A 25,568-nucleotide genomic window follows, 5' to 3' on the forward strand; every position below is an offset into this window, starting at 1 on the left:
TTTTTTTTTTTTTTTTTTTTTTTTTGTGGAGACAGGGTTTTGCCATGGCAACCAGGGTTGCCCAGGCTGGTCTCGAATTCTTGAGCTCAGGCAATCCGCCAGCCTCAGTTTCCCAAACTGCTGGGATGACAGGCATGAGCCACTGTGCCTAGCTGGAACTTGTTAAGATGCAGTCCTACTCACTGTTCTTTTACTTTCGTTTTTTTTTTTTTAAATGAGATGAGATCTCGCTCTGTCACTGAGGCTGGAATGCAGTGACACAGTGATGGGTCACTGCAGCCTTGAATTCCTGAGCTCAAGTGGCCCTCCTGCTACAACTTCCTGAGTACCCTGGGACTACAGGCACATACCACCATGCCTGGCCAATGTTTTTAAATTTTTTTATAGAGACTGGATCTGGCTGTGTTGCCCATGCTGGTCTCAAAATTCTGGGCTCAAGCGGTCCTCCCATCTTGGCCGCCCAAAAGTGCTGGAATTACAGGCATGAGCCACTGTACCTGGCCATCACTGTTCTTTTTTAAACCAGGACTCACAGCTTACTTTTAGCTGGTGTGTATATGCATATTCATCATGGCACGTTCTCTATTCAAATAGTAGATTTAGAGTGAAAATGTTTGCAGATGGTCCGAGTAAATATTTAGATAGGGAGAATTCAGATAAGGGATACTAGTACAATTCTTTTCTTGACCATTATTTTGCTAGATACATAGACTTAAAGTTTGAGTCTAAATACATTCTGACCTCTTTCAGTTCTATATCCCTTCAATTCTCACATCCCTATGTTCCTTTTCCTCCATCTATGTCCTATCTATTCATTCCTTTTTATTTCCAATGTCAGTCTAATTCAGATTATCTTTTCATGCCTAGCCTGGCAAAAAATCTTTCCTCCAGGGCCTTTCTACCTCCGAGATACTCTTTTCACTGTTGAAGGAACTCTCTCTCTCCACTGTTCTCAAACCTTTATACCCTATATTTAAGACTGCAATTTTACCCTGACCTGTTTTCTGTTTTGTAATGAGCTTTCTAATCAAATTGATCTGCCTGCTATCCCATCACATCTTAATGACTAGCCCTTATATAGTGTTTGCTATGTGGCAGACTCTGTTCAGAAGGCTTCACATAGTACCTCACTTAGTAGTTACTACAAATACTAGTAAGATTTTCATTTCCCTTTTATAAGTAAGGCAGGCACAGAGAGGTTAAGTAACTTCCCCAAGCTTACGAGGAAGGGGCACAAGTAAGTACTAAGCAGCTATTTTAAAAAATAAGTTATTCACCTGTAGCTGTGGAAGTATCTCCAAGATACATTGCTGAGTGAGAAAAAGAAGGTGCAAAGGTATACAATATACTACCATTTGTATTAAAGGTTGGGGGGAGTGACAAAGGGTAAAAAACTGTTTCCTCTACATTCACTACACTTCTGACATCAAATGTATAGGTTTTCTACACATTGTAATTTCTCCAGTTCTCCGTAGACACCAACTAGATGTCCTACAGTTTAATGCAATTCTAGTTCCAATTACCCAGAGTTAGCACAGAGCCCACAGGTTAAGGACTGAGTCTCACAAGACTGCCACCACTTTATATGGAATCACAAGTCTGGGCTTCCTGTTCTTCTAAATGACCAGCTATCAATCAGGAGTTCCTACAGTCCTCCTCCCCTTTATGTTCAATAATATGCTAGAATGGCTCACAGAACTCAGGTAAGCAGTTTATGTCCTATTACTGGTTTGCTGTAGAGGGTACAACTCAAGAACAGCCAAATGGAAGAGATACATCGTGCAAGGTATAGGGATGGTCCCTGGCCTCTCCGGGTACTCCACCTTCCCATCCTTTTTTCTTTCTTTCTTTCTTTCTTAATAGACAAGACAGAGTTTTGCCTTTTGTGTGTGTGTGTGTGTGTGTGTGTGTGTGTGTGTGTGTGTGTGTGTTGCCCAGGCTGGAGTGCAGTGGTATAATCTTGGCTCACTGCAACCCCCACCTCCTGGATTCAAGCATTTATCCTGCCTCAGCCTCCCGAGTAGCTGGGATTATAGGTGCCTGCCACCACACCCACTTAATTTTTCTGTTTTCAGTAGAGATCAGGTTTCACCATGTTGGCTAGGCTGATCTTGAACTCCCGAACTCCTGACCTCAAGTGTTCTGATCTGCCTGCCTCAGCCTCCCAAATTGCTGGGATTACAGTATAGGTGTGAACCACCAGGCCCAGCTGAGTTTTGCCATATTGCCCAGGCTAGTCTTAAACTCCTGGGCTCAGGCTATGCACCTGCCTCAGCCACTCTGGATTCAGGTGTGAGCCACCCAACTGCACCCACCTTCCATCAGCTTGATGCCTTAGCCAATCCAGCAGCTCTCTGAACTTAGGGTATTTATGGAAGCTCCATTACACTGGGGGATAGTTAATAAAAGCATTAGCCATTGGTGATTAACTTAAATCTTTAGCTTCTCTAGGTGGGACTGAAAGTTTCATCCTTCTAATCGTACGGTTGATAACTCAGGCAACCAGCCCCGATCCTCCAGGAGTCACTTTATTAGCATAAATTTAGGTATGATTGAAAAGGGCTTATTATATATAACAAAAGAGGCTCCTCCTACCTCAGCAGAAGTTCCAGAGGTTTTAGGAGCTCTTTGCCAGGAACTGGGAACAAAGACCAAATGTATTTCTTCTTAAACCACAGTGGGACCTATATTCATATTTGGTTTTTTATACATAAAATGCCAATGGAAGGAAGGACTAAAACTAGTAGTCATTGTCCTAGGGAGGAAATTAATGGTTAGAAAGAACGGAGCTCGGAGGGCAGTTTATCACAGCATACTGTACCTTAATATATTTTGATTTTTTTGGAACCATATAGGCTGGGCATGGTGGCTCACGCCTGTAATCCCAAAACTTTGGGAGGCCGAGGCGGGTGGATCACCTGAGGTTGGGAGTTTGAGACCAGCCTGACCAACATGGAGAAACACTGTCTCTACTAAGAATACAGAATTAGCCAGGTGTGGTGGCTCATGCCTATAATCCCAGGTACTCAGGAGGCTGAGGCAGGAGAATGGCTTGAACCTGGGAGGCAGAGGTTGCGGTGAGCTAAGATCGTGCCATTGCACTTCAGCCTGGGCAATAAGAGCAAAACTCTGTCTCTAAATAAATAAATGAAAGTATTATTTTTTTCAAAAAATGTAAAATGTTATCTCTCTTTTGAAAGGCAAGTTCATGCATCTCCTCTTTCATGAATCTTCACTGATAGCCTCTGGATAACCAGAATTAGAGTGCTTTGAATTGTTTCTGTATCTTGCTATGGCGGTTTCTTTAGGCCATTTATGAGTCTTTTACCTATTGTGAATTCTTTTTAGTCAGAACCACCTTCTACATAGCTTTCTAACACCAAGAGCAATGAGGATAATATCATATAAAAGTAGCTTATTCAGCCAGGCATAGCGGCTTACGCCTGTAATCCCAGCACTTTCGGAGACTGAGGCAGGCAGATCACAAGGTCAAGAGATCAAGACCATCCTGGCTAACAGACACGGGTGAACTCTGTCTCTACTTAAAATACAAAAATGAGCCGTTCATGGTGGCACGCACCTGTAGTCCCAGCTACTTGGGAGGCTGAGGCAGGAGGATTGTTGAACCTGGCAGGCGGAGGGTGTAGTGAGCCAAGGTCACACCACTGTACTCCAGCCTGGGTGACAGAGCAAGACTCGGTCTTAAAAAAAAGTAGCTTGTTCAAGAGAAAACTGATGCATAAAGGTAGAAATTAGAAATCAGATTAATGTTTGCCTTGAGTCAGGGGTAGCAGATTGACTTGGATCTGGCAGAAAGAGACTTTTGAAGGTAATGGAAATATTTTACTCCTTGATTTGGATGGTGGTTACATTAGTATATGTGCTTATCAAAACTTAAAATGGGTACATTCCTTTTATTGTATGTAAATTATACCTTGATAAAAGTTTTTTAAAAGTCCATTATTTTTTAAAGTGAGTAATATGTTTTGTGCCTAACTTTACATTGCTTTACTCACTTCTCAATAGTTCTGAAACACAGACAACACCAGGGGGAAGAGAAAGTGAAGATTCATCTTATAAGCCAATTTTTTCAACTCTTCCTGAAACCAACATTTTAAATGTGGTTAAGGTAGGAAAAAACTTTTGTGTGTCTTTTGCACAGAGCTAGAGTTATTTAGTCTGTGGCTAAGGGTTTTTTAAAATAAAATCTTAGTTTCTTACCAGGTGATTTCCAGTCTCTGAAATTTCTTAGCAATAATCTTTGTGTTAAAGATCATTTTTGCTGTTTTTGTTTTTAATATTAGTGATGAACAGAAACTTTAGGTCAATTATATCATAACACAGTTTTGAAACCAATAGTTTTTTTGTATGTAGGATGTATGAAGAAAAAAGTCTTACAGTATAATTTAGTGATCAGGAGTTAATGACAGAGGTCGGGCAAGGCGGCTCATGCCTGTAATCCCAGCACTTTGGGAGGCTGAGGCACGTGGATCACCTGAGATCAGGAGTTCGAGACCAGCTTAGCCAACATGGTGAAACCCTGTCTCTACTAAAAATAAAATGCGTTAGCCAGGCATGCTGGTAGGTGCCTATAATCCCAGTTACTGGGGAGGCTGAGGCAGGAGAATCTCTTGAACCTGGGAGGTGGAGGAGGTTGCAGTGAGCCAAGATCGCACCACTGCACTCCAGCCTGGGTGACAGAGTGAGATCTTAAAAAAAAAAACACACAAGGCCGGGCGCGGTGGCTCACGCCTGTAATCCCAGCACTTTGGGAGGCCGAGGTGGGTGGATCACGAGGTCAAGAAATCGAGACCATCCTGGTCAACATGGTGAAACCCCATCTCTACTAAAAATACAAAAATTAGCTGGGCATGGTGGTGCACGCCTGTAGTCCCAGCTACTCAGGAGGCTGAGGCAGAATTGCTTGAATCCAGGAGGCGGAGGTTGCGGTGAGCCAAGATCGAGCCATTGCACTACAGCCTGGGTAACAAGAGCAAAACTCTTGCCTCCAAAAAAAAAAAAAAAAAAAGGAGAGAGAGTTAACGACAATGTGAAACATTTTTAGTGGCTGAATTGAATCAGTGATACTGAACTGTTAAGAAAATGTCGAAAATGGAAAATGGAGAAGAAAATGCCGCTTAATTCAACTATTGAGTAGTTCTTGCCTTCTTTTCTCTAGACATCTGATGTTTTCTGTATAGTTCTTTTTTGTATCTTTTGTCAAAAAGATTTATAAGTAAAACTCTAAAAGTAAAACATACCTCCTAAAATATTTTTGTCTGTGCATTTATGTTAAACAGTTTCTGGGCTTGTGTACATCTATACATCCAGAAGGTTACCAGGATCGTGAAATAATGTTGCTGATTTTAATGTTATTTAAAATGAGTTTGGAAAAACAGCTGAAACAGATTCCTCTAGTAGACTTTCAAAGCCTCCTGATAAACCTGATGAAAAACATCAGAGATTGGAACACAAAGGTATGTTACTTAAAACTTCATTATTAGTTTTTTATATAGCATTACGGTTTGACTCATAGTGCATGTGAAATTAATACTATTTCTAAACTCAGTTAAGATCTTTGGCAGATTAAAAATGAACTGAGGGAGGGACTGTTTGCTGGAGCTATATTGTTTAAATTCATGATAATTGAATTTTTTCTAAAACTGCAGCTCTTCATCCAACAAAAATATGTTTATTGGGGTTTCCTATGGACTAAGCATTAATATAGTTGCTAGAGATTGAGCTGTGAAAGAGACAAAACCTTTGCCTTCATGGGGCTTTTGTCCTAGTCAAAGGGTTAGATAAACAAGTAAATGTTGATTATATTACGTCAGGTAGTAAAGTACTACAAATTAAATTAAAGCAGGACATGAGTATAGCAAAGCCAGATGCTATGCTATTTCATATAAGGCAGTCAGGAAAGAGCTTTTCCAAAATGACTTTTGACCAGAGACCTAAATGAAATGATGGAGTGAGTCATTCCTACAATAAGAATTTGAAGTGAACTTCTGCAACCATATGGGGGATCAACATGTATAATTTTTGTTAGGCCTTTTTAAAAATTATATTTTTCAATCTTTTTGGTGGAAAAATTAAAATATGCAAAAGTAGGACAAAGAGTATAATATCACTAATTATTGAAACATAATCTTGTCTAATGTACAATCGACCCTTTTTAAAAAATTAATATACAATAGTAATACATATTTTGAGGGTGTTAGACTTTTTTTTTTTTTAGACAGCATCCCCTGTCACCCAGGCAGGAGTTCGGTGGCATAATCTTGTCTCAGTACAACCTCTGCCTCCCGGATCCAGGTGATTCTCATGCCTCAGCTTCCCAAGTAGCTGAGACTACAGACACATGCCACCCTGCCCAGCTAATTTCTGTGTATTTAGTAGAGACCGGGTTTTACCATGTTGGCCAGGCTGGTCTCAAATTCTTGGCCTCAAGTGATCCACCTCCCTCAGCCTCCCAAAGTGCCGGGATTACAGGCATGAGCCACCACACCCAGCCAGGTGTTAGGCTTTTAAAAATACTGGAATAGGCCAGGCACGGTGGCTCACGCCTGTAATCCCAGCACTTTGGGAGGCCGAGGTGGGTGGATCACGAGGTCAAGAAATCGAGACCATCCTGGTCAACATGGTGAAACCCCGTCTCTACTAAAAATACAAAACATTAGCTGGGCATGGTGGCGCATGCCTGTAATCCCAGCTACTCAGGAGGTTGAGGCAGGAGAATTGCCTGAACCCAGGAGGCGGAGGTTGCGGTGAGCTGAGATCGCGCCATTGCACTCCAGCCTGGGTAACAAGAGTGAAACTCTGTCTCAAAAAAAAAAAAAAAAAAAAAAATACTGGAATAGGATCCTTAAAGTGCAAGAAATTCCAAATCAGGAACATATATGATCTCGTACAGTTCTCATACACGTTTGTATTTAGATCAGTTTGTCCTTCCAAGAAATGCTGCTTAAATATAGATGGAGATATAATGTAGTATAAAACATGAAAGCCAAGTGAAATTCTGGTAAATGTATATGCTCAGTCCACTTAAGAAAGTATAAGTAAACTGAATCTGTGTATTATGTACATTTTAGCAGATTCTAGACTCCATGCTGTTTCTAAAAATGTGTGCTCTATTTTGTACTAGTGCTTCCATTATGGCAAGAAGGGATGTAGATGATCTGTTGGGTGTTTGATTCCACTGTTCTGTTTGAAAAGAAATCTTACATTTTTTTTTTTTTTCAGGTACCTGAACTCTGTCTGGGCATAAATGAACTCTCTAGTCATCCCCACAACCTTCTGTGGTTGGTACAGCTGGTCCCTAATTGGACATCACGTGGAAGGTATTGAAAAGTGAGAATTAAACATTAAGAAATTTTATAATTTTATATTAATGAAATGCCTTGGGTTCTTTATTTTCATTCATCATTCTTTGAATATTAAACCAGAGGTGTTTATTTCATATTCAGTTGTGAGAAAAGGCATTAATAGCCTGATTCTGCATATTCTGACTCTTACTCAGATCATTATGTAATTTTTTTTTTTGAAACAGAGTCTCACTCTGTCACCCAAGCTGAATATTTTTTATTTTTAATTTTAGTTTATCTGATGCCTTAATACAGATGACATATTCCACAAAAATTAATGAATTAGCTTTTTTTGCTTTATTAAAAAGAAATTTCAGCAATTAAAAAATAGGTTTTCTGTCAGTAAACCATCAGGGTCAAAGGCTGTTAAATGATGCTTCAGATAACTCAAGTTTTATGTACAAATATTTTCCGTGAAAATTTTACTATTCTATAACAGCTTATATGTTCTTATACAGACATCTCTTGAAGCATTGCTTATATTTCTGATTAGAACTAAAACTCCTCTTGGCTCATTCATTTGCTTTTCAAACAGTATTAATTAAAATACATTCTAAATACTTTTAACTTCTATTCTAGGCAGCTGAGACAGTGTCTCAGTCTAGTGATTATTTCAAAGCTTTTGGATGAGAAACACGAAGATGTTCCTAATGCCAATAATCTGCAGGTATCAATAAATATATTTTTATTTTTAATAAATGGGAGAGGTAATGAGGGGTATAGGGAAAATTGATGTACCCTAAGTCAAGGGTCCTAGGGGTCAGAGCTCAGCTCTCAAGCATGATACTATTCATGTAATCTTTAGCAAACTTAGTAAGATCCAGTTTTTTCATCTGTGAAATGGATATAGTTTTGCACCCTCCACCACATAGGATGGTTGTGGACAATCAGATGTGAATCAATATATAAACTACTGGGAAAATCATAATGTGCAATTATAGGAATATGATGCCGTTTGTTGAATTAGTTCAGCTTTTCCAAGTTAGCAATTTTATCACAAGTTTAGCAATTGCAAAACTGTTGTACATTGATTGAATCTTCAACCTGTTTTGAGTCTTTTTACATGATAGAGCTTAAATATAGTTGCCCTCCAGTACTTGTTAAGTAAAAATATATCATGTATATATGAGAGTGTGGATAAACATGTCTGGCTGGTGCTGGGTGTTGGTGGCATGCACCTATAGTCCCAGCTACTTGGGAGGCCGAGACCAGAGAATCTTTCGAATCCAGGAGTTCAAGTTCAACCTAAGCAACATAGAGAGACCTTGTCTTTAATATATATATATACATATATATGTGTGTGTGTGTGTGTGTGTGTGTGTGTGTATATTTTTTTTTTTTTTTAATTTGAAAAAGTGTCCTATGGAAGTCCCACTCTGAGAAGTTCTGAAGCCTTTTTACAAATATTGATATCACTAATAGGGCTGCCTTGGTTGGATTTGAAAACTCACCATAGAACATGATCTTGATTTCCCTTTGTTCTTGTTTGAATTACAGTTTGGTACAAGGTATGCTGCCAGGACCTAGGAATTAAAAAACAAAACAGTCCCAGCTACTCGGGAGGCTGAGGCAGGAAAATCACTTGAACCCAGGAGATGGAGGTTGCAGTGAGTCAAGATTGTGCCACTGCACTCCAGTTTGGGTAACAACAGAGTGAGATTTTGTCTCAAAAAAAAAAATACCATGGGAGGGAGAGATTGATGGGCACAGCTGGTTTCTGCTGTAGTAGAGTTGAGGTAGATTTGATTCCAGATATATGGGGATCATGCTGGAGCTACCAGAGTAGTTAGCAAATAGCTCTCATTCCTTTCAGTGATACTTACTGCCTTCAAAAGAGATACAGGGATAAAATTTCTACCATTTCTCCTAACTCTTGTTTACTTTTTCCTTTTTACCCATGTAAAATGGAATTTTTTTTTTTTTTTTTTTTTTGAGAAGGAGTGCAATGGCACTATCTCAGCTCACTGCAACCTCCACCTCCCAAGTGATTCTCCTGCCTCATCTTACCAAGTAGCTGGGATTACAGGTTCGTGCCACCACACCCAGCTCATTTTTTGTACTTCTGTTAGAGACAGGGTTTCACCATGTTGGCCAGGGTGGTCTCAGTCTCTTTACCTTGTGATCCACCCACCTAAGCCTCCCAAAGTGCTGGGATTACAGGAGCGAGCCACCGTGCCCGGCTGTAAAATAGAATAATTAACTGAATAATTACATGAATAATTAACCCTCAGACTTACTAATTGATATGCAAATTACAATCTAGTTGTGCTTTTTACCCCAAATTCTTGTAGTTCTTTTCAGAATTCAATGACTTCTAAACACAGGTAGAGTCAACTTCGTTGACTTTCAAATAATTTAACAGAGAAAGCATTCCCTGTGGCCTCTATATAATATCATTTGGTCTCTTAAGAATTTATCCCAAGTTACAAGTACTAAATCTTTAACTTGATATCCCGCTTCTATTGTGAGAGACAGAGTTTTGCTCTGTTGCCCGGGCTGGAGTGCAGTGGTATCATCTCGGCTCACTGCAACCTCCGCCCCGTGGGTTCAGGCAATTCTTGTGCCTCAGCCTCCTGAGTAGCTAGGACTACAGGCATGTGCCACCATGCCCAACTTATTTTTGTATTTTTAGTATAGACAAGGTTTCTCCATGTTGGTCAGTCTGGTCTCCAACTCCTGACCTCAGGTGATCCACCTGCCTTGGCCTCTTAAAGTGCTGATTACAGTCATGAACCACCTCGCCTGGCCACTTAAAATCCCTTTTTAAGCAATTGTGGAGTTTTACATAAAGGGGAAATGGATATTGTTCAAGAGTAAAGAAAGCTATAATAAAAGGACAAAATGAAAGAGGACACACTGGACCAAGCAGCCTAAGAAAAAGCAACTGTATTATTTAGCTTTGTTCAATGTCATCTCTTTCTTTTGATAGGTATCAGTCCTACATCGCTATCTTGTACAAATGAAGCCTTCTGATTTGTTAAAGAAAATGGTCTTAAAGAAAAAGGCTGAACAACCAAATGGCACTATTGATGACAGTCTTCATTTAGAACTTGAAAAGCAGGTATCCAGCACTCGAAGATCTCAAAGAGTACATAGAAGCATAACTGATGGCCGGGTGTGGTAGCTCATGCCTGTAATCCAAGCACTTTGGAGGCCAAGGCGGGCGGATCACCTGAGGTCAGGAGTTCAAGACCAGCCTGACCAACATGGTGAAACCCCGTCTTTTAAAAAAAAAAAAAGGCATAACTGATAATACCAGCTTCCTAAGCATAGACTGTTAATGTAGGCATTTGTGGATTTGGACACTAGATACATTCCAGCAAACATAATTTTAAAGCAAATGATATTTTTAATTTATTGCTGTCATGAAATCTTCCATAAATCTGAGAGTTGAAAATTTAGGTAAAAGGGTGGTTGTTGGTAATTTGCTCCCAAGAGCATTTTTTGTAGCCCTTTATTAGGGCAGTCGTGAGGTCATGAATCATTTACCATGATTCATGGTAAAAGAATACACTTGAGTTAGAACTCAGAAACCCTAGTTTAAATGCTTGGCTTTTTCTTACTGACCAGCTGGGTTAACTTTAACAGATCGTTTTTCCTTCCTGGGCAACTTTCCTAATGTATAAATTGGAATGACATCTATGCTAGCTAATTCATAGGTATTAATTTTATTCATTTCTCTAACAGGCATATTACCTGACCTACATTCTTCTTCATTTAGTCGGTGAAGTTAGTTGTTCTCATTCTTTTTCTTCTGGACAACGGGTAGGTAGTGTTTAGTGTCGTTGCTGCTGTTTTTAAATAGTTGTCACTGTTGATGGAATGAGTAAACATGCTTTATATAGGAGAAAACTTCATAAAAGCTTATCGATTTTGCTATAATAATTTACATGTATACCAGAAAGAGTGGTATGATAGTGGTCTTGTAACCATATCATATTGAAAAGAATTGTCAGCCTGTCACCATGGCTCACACCTGTAATCCCTGAACTTTGGGAGGCCAAGGTGGGTGGATCACCTGAGGTCGGGCGTTTGAGACCAGCCTGGCCAACATGGTGAAACCCCATCTCTACTAAAAATACAAAAAAATTAGTCGTGTGTGGTGGCGGGCACCTGTAATCCCAGCTGTTTGGGAGGTTGAGGCAGGAGAATCACTTGAACCCAGGAGGTGCAGGTTACAGTGAGTGGAGATTGGGCCACTGTACTCCAGCCTGGGCAGCAACAGTGAAACTCCATCTCAAAAAAAAAAAGAATTGTCAGCAAATGTTAGTTCTGTTTGTTGGAGTGGAACTTAACCATTATCCCTTGGCAATAGCATAATATATTCTTAAGATACCAACCTTACCAAATATCAAATGGGCCAGTGTTGTGCCGGACCCATATTGACTCCAGTAGAAATGGCAGTCAAGTGGCAGCATGCTACACAGGAGAACTGCTACCATTTATATACACCATGCAGTTTATATAGCATTTTCACTTAGCACCCTCTACCTAGCAACCTCTTCCACTTAACCCAGAAGAAAGGGCCTCCATCCCCTGTGGAGATCCCCTGTGTGGCCTTCCAAGGGATGGGCTGGGGATTCAGATGTCCTTCATAGATGAGGAGTGAAACTCCAGATCAGCTACTCCCCCCAGATTCCTTAGCTCAGGACTCCAGTTACACATTCTTCTTAGACTACAGGTTCATTTTCAGAATATGCTTAAGTTACTGCTGTCAGCTGCATCTGTCATACAGCCAGCTTTTAGCTCCTTTCTTCCCATCTCTTCCCCCTTCCCCTTTTTTTCCTTTAGAAATAACATTTGCCTTCAAAATTAAACTGATGGTAAGGCAGGCTACTTTAGAAATGCATTTCTAAATTATCTTCCCATATTAAGATTTTCATTTTGAATTATTCTATTCTTCCCATATCCCTGGGGAAAGTTCTTGCTTAATTCCTCTTGTTTCATATCTTAACTACTCTAATTCCTGTTTTAAAATTTAGGCCCGATGTGGTGGCTCATGCCTATAATCCCAGCACTTTGGGAGGCCAAGGCAGGCAGATCACTTGAGGTCAGAAGTTCAAGACCAGCCTGGCCAACATGATGAAACCCTGTCTCTACTAAAAATGCAAAAAAAACTAGCTGGGCATGGTGGCAGATGCCTGTAATCCCAGCTACTCCAGAGGATAAGGCAGGAGAACGGCCTGAACCCAGGAGGTGGAGGTTGCAGTGAGTTGATACACCACCACACTCCAGCCTGGGCAACAGAGGAAGACTCCACCTCAAAAAAAAAACCAAAAAACATAGTATCTACTAGACGTGACAGAAAAAACACAAGACTAGTTCTTCCGTTTTTATAAATGCTACTGTGCATAAAACTCTGTTTGTGGCCAGGTGCAGTGGCTCACGTCTATAATCCCAGCACTTTGGGAAGCCAAGGTGGGTGGATCACCTGAGGTCAGGAGTTTGAGACCAGCCTGACCAACATGATGAAACCCTGTCGTTACTAGAAATACAAAAATTGGCCAAGCATGGTGGTGGGTGCCTGTAATCCCAGCTACTCGGGAGGCTGAAGCAAAATTGCTTGAACTCAGGAGGCAGAGGTTGCAATGCTCCAAGATCGCACCATTGCTCCAGCCTGGGCCACAGGAGCGAAACTCTGTCTCAAAAAAAAAAAAAGTGTTTGCTCTCGTGATTGGAAGCTAATGTAGTGATCTGTCTGTAATGTTCTTATATGGTTTTTATATTTTATAAATTACCTTTTTTTTTTTTTTTTTTTTGAAATGGAGTCTTACTGTTGTCCAGGCTAGAGTGCAGTGGCTTGGTCTTGGCTCACTGCAACCTCCGCCCCCCCAGGTTCAAGCAATTCTCCTGCCTCTACCTCCTGTGTAGCTGGGATTACAAACACTAGCCACCACGCCCAGCTAATTTTTATATTTTTAATAGAGACAGGGTTTCACCATGTTAGCCAGGCTAGTCTCAAAATCCTGACCTTGTGATCCGCCTGCCTTGGCCTCCCAAAGTGCCGGGATTATAGGCATGAGCCACGGCACCTGGCTGTAAATTTTTATGGTTAAAAAAGTCAGTGACTGGGCATGGTGGCTCATGCCTGTAATCCCAGCACTTTGGGAGGCCAAGTCAAGAGGATCACTTGAGCCCAGGAGCCCAGGAGTTCAAGAGCAGCCTGAGCAATGCCATCTCTGTTAAAAAAAAAAAAAAGTGATTATTGTAAAACTTACATAAGGTAGAAAGTGAAAGACTCCTACAATCCAATGCCCTCCTGTAAATTTCTTCACAATTTATACATTACATGTACTAACAATTATTTTAATAAAAATGGAATCATACTATTAGTATCATTTGCAACTTCCTTTTTTTTCTTTTTAACATATTAGTACTTGGCTGGCCGCAGCAGCTCACAACTGTTATCCTCGCACTTTGGGAAGCTGAGGTACACAGATCGCTTGAGCCCAGGAGTTCAAGACCAGCCTGGGCAACATAGCAAAATCCCATCTTTACAAAAAACAAAATCAGTTAGCTGGGCATGGTGGTACATGCCTGTAGTCCCAGCTACTTGGGAGGCTGAGGTAGGAAGAACACCTGAGCCCAAGGAGGTCAAGGCTGCCATGTGCTGTGGTCATACCACTGCCCTCCAGCCTGGGTGACAGAGTGAGACCCTGTCTCAAAAAATATATAAAAAATCAAATATTAGCACTTCTGTCTAATAACTATAGCATTTTGAAATCTTTATTGATAAACAGTATGTTTTTTTTTTATTACACATAGTGTTAACATGAACATGCTTATTCATATATCTTTGTCTATTTCGGCAAGCATAGCTATAAGGTAAATTCCTAGAAGTAGAATTACTGTATCAAAAATTTATAAATATTTCAAATTTTAATTATTTTAAATAGCTATTATCACATTTTCATCCCGAAAGTGTTCATTTACATTCTCACCAAGTATATATGAGAGAACTGCTTAGGTATCTACATTTGTAAAATTTAAGATGCTTAATTTTTCAAAGAATTAAGTATGAACCTCTGTTATTGAAAGCTTGTGTTGTTCCTACGTAAAAAAAAAAAAAAAATAGGGCCACGTATGGTGTCTCATGCCTGTAATCCCAACACTTTGGGAGGCAGAGGCAGAAGGATTACTTGAGCCTAGGAGTTTAAAACCAGCTTAGGCAACATAGCAAGATGCTGTCTCTACAAAAAACCAAAAACAAAAACTAGCCAGGTGTGGTGGCACACACCTATAGTCCCAGCTATCCAAAAGACTGAGATGGGAAGATTATTTGAGCCCAAGAGTTCAAAGCTGCAGTGAGCTATGATCCCACCACTACACTCCAGCCTGGGCAACAGGGCAAGACCCTATCTCTTAAAAAAAAAAAAAAATCTCAAACGGATTTTCCTGTAAGAATTCCCATGTATACCAGAAAGAGAGGCAGAATAGTGTGGTATTGTAACCATGTCATATTGAAAAGAATTATTTGTCAGCAAATGTTAGCTCTGTTTGTTGGAGAGCTAACCATTATACCTTGGCAATAGTATAATATATTCATAAGATACCAATATCAAATATTAAATGGGCCAGTGTTGTGCTGGCCAAGTGCAGTGGCTCATGCTTATAATCTCAACACATTGGGAAGCTGAAGTGGGAGGATCACTTGAAGCCAGGCATTTGACATTAGCCTTGGCAACAAAGTGAGACCCTGTCTCTACAAAAAATTTAAAAATTAAAAAAAAAAAAAAATTGGCCAGTTGTGATGGCTCACACCTATTATCCCAGCACTTTGGGAGGCTTAGGCAGGTGGATCACCTGAGGTCAGGAGTTTGAGACCAGCCTGGCCAATGTGATGAAACCCTGTCTCTACTGAAAATACAAAATTATCTGGGCATGGTGGCACATGCTGATAATCCCAGTTACTCTGGAGGCTGAGGTAGAGAATTGCCTGAACCTGGGAGGTGGAGGTTGCAGTGAGCTGAGATCCCACCACTGCACTCTAGCCTGGGTAACAGAGCAAGACTCTGTCTCAGGAAGAAAAAAAAACTGGGCATGGTGGCGCATGCCTGTAATCCTAGCTAATCAGGAGGCTGAGACTGGAGGAGGTTGAACTGGGGAGTTCAAGGGTGCAGTGAGCTATAATTGTGCCGCTGCACTCCAGCCTGGCAACAGAGCCAGACCCATTTCTTTAAAAAAAAATTGGGGGCTGGGAGTGGTAGCTCATGCCTGTAATCCCAGCACTTTAGGAGGCCAAGTGGGGTGGATCACCTGAGGTCGGGAGTTCGAGACCAGCCTTACCAACAAGGAGAAACCCCGTCTCTACTAAAATACAAAATTAACCAGGTGTGGTGACGCATGCCTGTAATCCCAGCTACTCGGGAGGCTGAGGCAGGAGAATCAATTGAACCCAGGAGGCAGAGGTTGCAGTGAGCCAAGATCATGCCATTACACTCCAGCCTCGGTAATAAGAGCAAAACTCTGTCTCAAAAAATTTTTTGAATTAAAAAAAAGAAAACACGCTAGCTCTTATTTGAATATTTTATTAGACAATGTGTTAAAGGAAGGACTTTTTAAATTTCTGAGTATTACATTACTCAGTTGAGCTCTGGGGTTAATTTTCATTAATATGAGTTAATGCATAGGAAAACAACTTTTGTTATACTGTATAGTTTTTAAACTTGTAATCTCACTATCATGGAAGCAGCTACTTTCACTGATACAACTACTGTTACGTTGAATGGTTAACATCAGTCATTGCTATCAGGAATAATCGATTTTTAAATGATTTAGTTGTTCTAACTGCATAATTTCTTCTTTGTTAATTTGTAATGCGTCAGAGTTGTTTTCATTCCTTGCATTTGTTTTGCACAGAAACACTTTGTGCTGCTCTGTGGGGCTTTGGAAAAGCATGTTAAATGTGATATTAGGGAAGATGCAAGACTTTTTTACAGAACTAAGGTAAGTGTGTTTTTTCTTTTCTTTCTCTCCCTCTCTTTTTTTTTTTTTTTTTTTTTCTTTTTTTTTTGGCTTAATCTTGGTTGTATTAATATTTAAGGATAGAAGCATACAGGCCTGTATAAGAAAAAGAACATATAAGTCTGGGCACAGTGGCTCATGCCTGTAATCCCAATACTTTGTGAGGCCAAGGCAGAAGGATTGCTTGAAGCCAGGAGTTCAAGACTAGCCTGGGCAACATAGCAAGACTCCATCTCTACAAAAATTTTGAAAACTGGCCAGGCATGGTGGCATGCCCTTGTAATTCCACATACTTGGGAGGCTGAGGAAGGAGGATCACTGGAGCCTAGGAGTTTGAGGTTGCAGTGAGCTATAAACACACCATTGGCATCCCAGCCTGGGAGACAGGGTAGGACTCTGTCTCAAAAAAGAAACGTGTAAGATTAGAAATAGGACTTTCTCCTTTAATAACAGAAATCAGTTCCTGTTAAATTCATGTAGCTAAATTAAAAGTGAAAGAAAAAAATCTCAAAGCTAATATACTTTTCACTTTCTTTTCGGTTCTGAAACTTCTAACACCCAAGGAGAAAAATTCCAGACACTTTTAAAATACTTTTTTCTAAATACAAAAATGAGCCAGGTATGGTGGCGTGCACCTGTAGTCCCAGCTATTCAGGAGGCTGAGGAAGGAGAATCACTTGAACCCAGGAGGGGAGCTTGCAGTGAACTGAGATCGAGCCACTGCACTCCAGCCTGGATGACAGAGCAAGACTCTGTCTCAAAACTAATAATAATAATAAATAAAATAAAAATACCTTTTTCTAAGGATTTTTTAATTCCAATATTATCTTTTAGCTTTGGTGATGTAATGCAATACTGATTCCTTTTGCCTCTTGTATTTGAATAGTCATTGAAGTCTCAGCTTTGTAACAACATCTTAGATTAATTAGCTGCAAAGGTTAGTCATTTGAACAATGCCCATGTGGATTTAGTATATGTATTTATTTTAGTAAATTTAAGTTAAATACAAAAATAAGCAACTAATGAAATTGTTATCAGATTTCTGATTTTCAAATACATGGAGGGGATAGCTCTTTACCCTAGAGTAGAACTCGAGTTTCAGAAGCACATTCTTTTGAGCATTCGCTGACTAGAATTGCTGGCCTGTAGAACTTTGTAGTGGCTGTTACTGACAGACATGCTCAAAGGGGACCATCCAAGTTTTATGTTTCTTAAAGACAAGGGCTTGGCACAGATTGTTGTGAGTGCTTCTCTTAAAGTGGAAAGTGACACAGTGGTCTGTGGAAATTGCTTCAAGGAATGGCCCTGCTGAAGCAGGCAAGTTGCCTGCCTCTCCAAAAGGCTCTGTTACAGAAAAGTTGGTGATTCATTTGGAGAAGTTTAATTTGCTGAACCGTAGACAGAGAAAAAAGCAGAGATTGTAATTTACTTTATAAATGTAAAGCTGCTATAACATTCCTGACTTGTTTAAAACATTTTTCTCAAACAGTTATGTTCAATAGCTAATTGAGAATCCCTGAAGTGATAGAGTTTGGTATTTATGGTAACTTGGAGACTTTCATGGTAATTTGGAGACTTGCTAAACCTCCAAATGTAGAAATATACTAGATATTTAAAGGGGATTAATAGTAACTGGGCAAAAGCATGGAGAGGAGTAACAGTGAATTTTGGATCTTCTGATAATGTGGAGAGGAACAAATAAACCTTCTTTTTTAATTATTTTATTTTAATTTTAATTTTTTTGAGACAGAGTTTTGTTCTTGTTGCCCAGGCTGGAGTGTGATGGCGCAATCTCGGCTCACTGCAACCTCCGCCTCCCAGGTTCAAGCGACTCTCCTGCCTCAGCCTTCCTAGCAGCTGAGATCACAGGCACCTGCCACTACGCCCAGCTAATTTTGTATTTTCAGTAGAAACAGGGTTTTTGCTTGTTGGTTAGGCTGGTCTCAAACTCCCTACCTCAGGTGATCTACCCGCCTCAGCCTCCCAAAGTGCTGGAATTACAGGCGTGAGCCACTGCGCCCAACCAAGTAAACATTTTTTTAATGGCCTTAATCCTTTCAAATGGAAGCTGGGAAGGGAAGGCAGGGAACAGTCAAAGCCTTGGGCCCTGTTGACACAGACCACCCTTCAGCTTCTCTATCTGAGTGTTCAGAAGCCAGCACGTTAAAGTTGAGTTCCTCTGAAGGCAGAGAATGTGTTTTTCTGGATGATCTTTAATAGGAAAATTAAATCTTAAATAGTCAATAGTTTAGATTTTGGTGATAAAGGAAAATCTTATTAATTACTATGATTTGAAAGCTCCTCCAAAAGATGAGTAGTTTATTTTCTCTTTGTTGACAGAAATCAAAGTGAGTTGTTGAGTGTGGGCCTGATGCAGCTGTCAGATCTTTTGTGTAGTGTTAAGCTGATTGTAGGTGAGGATGTTTTGATCTGATCCCTTTTTCCCTATTTAATATTTTTAAAGGTGAAAGACTTGGTCGCCAGGATACATGGAAAATGGCAGGAAATAATCCAGAACTGTCGGCCTACTCAGGTGTCGTTTTATTACTTAGTTTCACTTAATCTTAATAGTTTTGCTAAATGATACTTTTCATACTATTTGAAAGAAAGTAGAGTATAACACTGTACTTGCTTCTAGTTAAGATAAACTGAAAATGCTAAGTTTTTATTTGCTTTATATTCATCATTTCCAGAAGTGGTTCAGCCCATTTTAAAATATTACATTGCATCAAGTAGAGGTTATTCAATGAAGAGCATTTTTAAGACAGATCTATTAAGATAGAATTGACATACCATACATTTTACCCACTTGACATGTACAGTGGTTTTTAATACATTCACAGAGTGAATACCATCAACACAGTCTAATTTTAGAACATTTTTGTCACCCCAAAAAGAAATCCCATACCCATTAGCAGTCATTCCCCTTTACCTTACTACCTTGATTCCCCTTCTGACTCCTCCCAAGCCCTAGGCAAACACCAATCTACTTTCTCTCAGTATAGATTTCTCTATTCTGGACATCCACAAATGAGATATACTGTGTAGTCTTTTGTAATTGGCTGCTTTCAGTTAACATAATGATAAGTGAATCCATGTTATGGCATGTATATCCCTTCTGTTGCCAAATAATTTTCCACTATTTGGATATATCACATTTATTTATCCACTTATTAGACATTTGTATTGTTTTCACATTCTGGCTATTACAAATAATGTTTCCACGAACATTTGTATGCAAGTTTTTATGTGAATATATGTTCTCAAATGAAACATTTGAAAAGGAAGTCGAATTGCTGAGCCATATGGTAATTCTATGTTAAGTGTTTTAAGAAACTACCAGACTGTTTTCCAAAGTGACTGCATCATTTTATATTCCCACCAGAATGGATGAGGTTTCTAATTTCTCCATATTCTCACCAACACTTGTTTTTACTAAAGCCATAGTAGGGAGTAGGGAAGCAGAATCTCACTGTGGTTTTAGTTTGCATTTCCCTAATCTTTTCATGTGCCTATTGGTCATTTATATAGCTTTTTTGCAGAAATGTCTATTAAGATCCTTTGCCCATTTTTTTCATCCCATACTTCATTTCAAAAAGCCTATTTTTGAATTGAGTTATTTATCTTTCTATTATTGAGTTGTATGAATTCTCCATGTATTCTGGATACAAATCCCTTATTAGAGATATAATTTGTAAATATTTTCTTCCATTCTGCATGTTGCCTTTCCTTTATTTATTATATATATATATATTTGTCACTTTTTTTTTTGATGTTGTATCTAAGGAATCTTTGCCTAAGAGGGACATTCTTTTTTTAACACCTGCTAGTAAGTGTGCTACCCTGCTTGTTTACAGAGTAACTGGTATAGGCTTCTCTAAAATGATGCTTCTCAAATTTTAATGTACATAGGAATCAACTAGGAATTTGCTGAAATATGCATTCTGACTCATAGATCTGGAGTGAGAACTGAGATATTCTGTACTTCTAACAAGTTCTCCAATTAATGCCAATGCTGCTGGTCCGGGGGACTAAACTTTGAGTGGCCAGGGCCTAGAAGTTGCTTATATTTTATATCAAAAAAAACAGGAACACTGAATATTAACTAGACAAAGCAATCTCTCTATTTGAAGTTTTTGAGAAATCTTAAACTTATGTTTTGTTGTTTTTGTATTTGTTTCTAACCTTAATAGATTTTCTTTTAATGGTTGTCATGTACTGACATGATATTAAAACAGAAAATAGGGCTGGGTGTGGTGGCTCACACCTATAATCCCAGCATTTTGGGAGGCTGAGGAGGGCAGATCACGAGGTCAAGAGATTGAGACCATCCTGGTCAACATGGTGAAACCCCGTCTCTACTAAAAATACAAAAATTAGCTAGACATGACATGGTGGCTCACACCTGTAGTCCCAGCTACTCAGGAGGCTGAGGCAGGAGAATTGCTTGAACCCGGGAGGTGAAGGTTGCAGTGAGCCGAGATTGCGCCTTTGCACTCCAGCCTGGACAACAAGAGCAAAACGCCATCTCAAAAAAAAAACACAGAAAATAATTTAATAGCAAAACTATACTAATCAGTTTAACATTACTTAATCTGCTTAACTAAGTCCCTCCGTTTGTGCAGTGGTGGGAAAAACACCCTGCACTTACTTTATACTGTTTTTTCTTGTTTGACTGCTGAATGTGAAATTTGAATCTGATTACCATAAATTTTCAGAGAAATCAATATAAAGATTTTATTGCTTGTCTTGTCAAAACCCATTAGTAGTTTATAAGGATTCGTTCATAATCTGATTAAATTTTCCTTTACCCTCTCTTTTCTCCTTCCCTTTTTTAGGGGCAGCTTCATGACTTCTGGGTACCAGATTCTTAATAGGAGTACAGCAGCAAAAATATCAACCAAGAGAAATTCAGTAAGAGCCTTTCCGAGAGGAGTAGAAAGAATTATTACAGAATCCAACGGAATGCCAAGAAAATATACAGCAAATATGCCACTTGAATATCTAGTATGAAGCTGGTAATGAAGAAATTGCCATTTCTGAAGCAGATATGAAATGTGATCTGCTTAATTGTTAAGGCAACTGACCTTTTAAAAGAGCAGACTCTTATTAAAACAGGGGAGGGGTAGAAGCAGCTAATAGTCACATGTCTAAACTGCCCCAGTAACTCCTCTTATTAAATTATAAGCCAGTTATCATTTTTAGATAGTATTTTTGTCACTTGCATAATCACAGGAAATATATAAGAAAGAGCTTGGACCAGCTTGAGAAGCTGGACATGGAAATCAAGACCAAGTTCCAGTTGGGTTTCATTTTCCCTCTTGGTTATTTTAGGACACAAAGGGAAAGCTTAAAACTGAGTTTAGTAAGAAAAAGCATAAATCTCTTCTGTAACTTCTATAAACCACAGGGAGGTTTCAGTCCATGCATTTTCCTTCATTACTCAAGGTTATAAATGTGTTTTAAAAATGCATTTAACAAACAGTTGAGAAACAGACGTTTGATATGTTGTCCGATCCCCTTAAGGGGAAGAGTAAGCTCTAAGGTAGTGGCTCTGTTTTTATGCCAGAACATTCATATGTAGTTTGTTCTGGATTTCTTTTAAATGCATATATTTTAAATACTGTTTAAATCTTAGAATCTTGGCTAAATCTTAGAATGCTGGCTCTTGGTAACCATGTTACAGAAGTCTATGTTGTAAAAGCCTAAAGATCTGGACAAGTTTCCAACAACCATGTTTCCATGAGTATGTAACTTCGGCAGAGACCTGAATGGTGTTCATTCTTTGGGACACTGTGTCTGTGTGTGCCTGCGTGCATGTGTGTGTGTGTGTATGTGTGTGTGCGCGCGCACGCGCCTATATCTTGAAGTTGTTGTACTTCAAAACCACAGCTGCTTTAAATTCTTAAAACACTGGAAAGCCATCCTTTGGTTTAAATGGTAGAGGGTTAGTGGAAGTGCACATGCTGGTTTTAGCCCAGGGGTAGTAACAAACTCTTACTAGCCAATTAAATTATTTTATTGACTAGGTGTCCCTTTTAGGAGGGCTTGTTTCCTGAAAGAATACCAACTTTTTTTGTTGTTCTTTCAGTGTTGGCTTGAGTGACCTGTTCTCCTGAGTGCTCTAGTGTCTGCAGTTGTGGGGGGAAAGGTGATGGAAGGGAACGGAAACTGGACTTGATGCTTGTCGTTTGAGAGGGAGGAAAATAACTTTCTACCTCTAAATTGAGGCTTAGGAGTCAAAAGCATTTTGTCTTAAATTTGCCATTTAAAATAGCATCAGTAACTTTTGAGCTCATGTCAAGCATTGGGCAGTCAGGATTTTATAGGGAAGACTAAGTAAATCCAGTTTCCAAGAACCTAAACTGATTGAGGCTCCAAGAGATCAGACCAACAAAAGTTTTATTCTGTGTTGTTTACTGGTAAGAATCTTATTATCTTGATGCTACCTCTCAAGGGTATTGTTACAAAATGCCATTTATGGTTAAAGAGATAGATACAAAGAGTTATATTTGACAGAAGCTTGAAACTCTGGCATCTATCTGCCCAAAAATGCGGGCTTTCATTCTGTAATTTAATCCTTTGTAGATACATTATTTGTGTGTAATTTTATACGTGTTCATATTTTTCTCATTTTGCATTGTGTAAAGTGTACAAAATCTCAAAGTATAAAATACTGCTTATATTGCTTGTAATTTACAGTGTGTAAATATTTTCTAATTGTGTACATTGATGGGGGGACAAATGGGTTATTCAGGTGTTTTTTTTTTAATGACCCTTTTGTATTGCAGTTTCAACAGATAACTGCCCATCAAATTTAAAACCACTTTGATACATTTTTATTTAACAGTTCCAATAAGAAAAATATATATCTATTTGTAATTGTATTTCTCCTTTAGAAAAAAAATACTTAATTGTCCCTTTAAAATAAATGGCCAGATGTGAGTTTAGGCCCTTATATTTATGACTCTGGTAGAGGTATTCAGACTCCAGGTCATAGTCCAGTCAGTATTTGCATTTGGGTTCTCATGAAAGTTTTGTAACTCTCTTTTAGCACAAGTAGCCCATGATTTTTCTTCCAAATCAAGTATTTTTCTTCTCCCTCGAGTCCCCATGCTTTGACTCCCTTCTGCTGCTATTGCCCAGTGAATGGGGTGGTAGAGAGGGAGAAATGCCCATTGCACAGAGAATGTCAGGCCACTTTGGGGACTTGGCAAACAAAGCTTGCACTGAGTGGTGGTGTGTTTGGCAATATTACTGTGCCAAAAATCACCTTGTCTAATTTTCTGGATATGTATGGCAAACTTATTACCTATCTTGCAAGCTGCACATTAAGGTACTTGTAAGTGTTTATGCTTTTGTGTGTAACTGTCTTTTCTAACTGCTTTTCTTGTTATCTGAAAATATAATTCTACTAGTTTTATCACATTAAGTGAAGAGGCTCTCCATGCACAAAATGCATCGATGTAGCCGTAAAGTAACAGCATTTGTACATTTTCTATCTCCTAATGGCAGTGGTGCCTTTGTCACCCTTTGGAAGGTTGGCATTTTGTTTCTGCTTTGAAGCGCAAATAGTAGCCTGCTTTCAACTTCACAAAAATCTGCTCAAATGTAAAAGATAGAAAATGGTGCATTATCATCCAGACTTAGTTGGAATATTTGCATTTTTATTTTTATTAAAACAAATATAATTGGTGGGGACTGGCCAGTAATAATGTGTGGCGTCTTTAAGCCAAGGGTAATTTTTAAATGAAAAATAAAAATTTTAAGAGGTAGCCCGTTAAGCAAGCTACTAAGTTGGAGAATTAGGGGATGACTGTGGTGGTTTGTCTAAGGAGGCAAGAGTAGGGTACAGGTGGCTGGGCGTGTGGAGCAGCTAGCGTGATCTGTGGTCATTCCTTACTCGTGAACGGTGTTGGTGTACCTCATTATCTGTGCATTTGTTTTCCCTGGGCAGTCCTGTCAGCCAGTTATTACTCCACCAGCTCTTAGGCAGTAAATACAGATTTTGTTTTCTTTCCTTTTATTTTTTTAAAGATTTTATACTACATCTTGTTAAATTCCTATGAATATGTGTGTGCGCTATTAAAACTGCTTTTTCTCAGTTTGAACATGTGTTTGGTGGTATTTGTTTGGGAGTTGGGGAGGCTAAGTTATCTGGAATGCCCTGTTCCCTCGCACCACCCCAACCCCCTGGTTTTTAAACATTTCTTCCTCTTGCTTTGGATTTTCCAGTGTTTTAGCTTGATGTCTCCTATTTCTAGAAAACATAAAGCCACCATTGTACACAGTTCACTTTTATATAACCCAGTTAATTGCTGTATACTTTGCAATTAGGAATTCAGTAATCTCCTTCTTATCTCATTCAGTATGCTCATTCCACTATTCATTCTCACAGTTAATTGAGTCTCAACTACATACTAGGCACTCTTTTTAGGATTCATTGAGTAAGGATTTGGTGGTGAACGACACAGAGCTATCATGAATCTTACCTGCTGGTATACAGATTAATACTTTCTGTTCTTGGGCAAAGAGAATTAGAAACAAATACCCTTAACCCAACTCCCTTTTTTTTTTTTTTTTTTCAGATGGAGTCTCACTCTGTTGCCAGGCTGGAGTGCAGTAGTGCAATCTCAGCTCACTGCATCCTCCACCTCTAGGTTCAAGTGATTCTCCTGCCTCAGCCTTCTGAGTAGCTGGCGCTACAGGCATGCGCCACCATGCCTGACTAATTTTCATATTTTTAGTAGAGGTGGGGTTTCACCATATTGGCCACGATGGTCTCAATCTCTTGACCTCATGATCCACCTGCCTCAGCCTCCCAAAGTGCTGGGATTACAGGCATGAGCCACCGCACCCAGCCTCTGACTCCCTTGTTCTTGAGCCCAGGACCAAGAAAGAGGAAGCTGTACAATGTAAAAGCAGGGCTTGAGATCACCTCCAACCTGCCAGGCCGACACAGTTCTGGGTATGCCAACTTGGGAGGCAGAGGTTGACACCTCATAGGAGAAACTTTTGAACTCAGAAGGCCTAGGCATGGTTAGAGGACTTGAGTCCCAAAACCATGCCAGTATTTTTTTCTCCTTTCTGACAGGATGGCTATGAAGAGACTCAGTGGGAGCATTTTTCTCTGACAGTGGGGCGGAGGGATGAGGGGATGACAACCCAGGCAGAAGCAGACATTGCAATAAGTACTAGAGGGCAGGCAGCACAACCTTATGCAAGTTAAGGGTCTTGACC

General features: G+C 39.5%; 1 protein-coding gene and 1 long non-coding RNA gene across 12 annotated transcripts in view; both read left to right on the top strand.

Moving 5' to 3' along the window:
* The window catches only part of SLF2 (SMC5-SMC6 complex localization factor 2), a 58,968-nt gene extending 34,529 nt beyond the window's left edge, over positions 1–24,439 (top strand). For 8 of the 11 annotated variants that reach the window (XM_032281329.1, XM_032281328.1, XM_032281331.1 and 5 more), the window contains 9 exons: positions 4,027–4,129; positions 5,301–5,477; positions 7,243–7,340; positions 7,944–8,031; positions 10,294–10,425; positions 11,052–11,129; positions 16,224–16,310; positions 18,793–18,861; positions 21,167–24,439. In XM_032281329.1, coding sequence (XP_032137220.1) covers positions 4,027–4,129; positions 5,301–5,477; positions 7,243–7,340; positions 7,944–8,031; positions 10,294–10,425; positions 11,052–11,129; positions 16,224–16,310; positions 18,793–18,861; positions 21,167–21,202 — 868 coding nt within the window. In that variant the 3' untranslated portion in view covers positions 21,203–24,439. Of the gene's footprint in view, positions 1–4,026; positions 4,130–5,300; positions 5,478–7,242; positions 7,341–7,943; positions 8,032–10,293; positions 10,426–11,051; positions 11,130–16,223; positions 16,311–18,792; positions 19,040–21,166 lie in introns of those variants that run through there. The other 3 variants (XM_032281330.1, XM_032281327.1, XM_032281332.1) reach the window with 3 other exon arrangements.
* On the top strand, positions 11,136–12,168 carry LOC116553808. The gene is made up of 2 exons (XR_004269919.1): positions 11,136–11,315; positions 11,616–12,168. It is a non-coding gene; the product is annotated as an uncharacterized LOC116553808 (long non-coding RNA).
* Positions 24,440–25,568: the final 1,129 nt, after the last annotated feature.

Source organism: Sapajus apella, unplaced genomic scaffold (assembly GCF_009761245.1).
Source record: "Sapajus apella isolate SASKATOON/1434 unplaced genomic scaffold, GSC_monkey_1.0 scaffold13, whole genome shotgun sequence".
Lineage (NCBI taxonomy): Eukaryota > Metazoa > Chordata > Mammalia > Primates > Cebidae > Sapajus > Sapajus apella.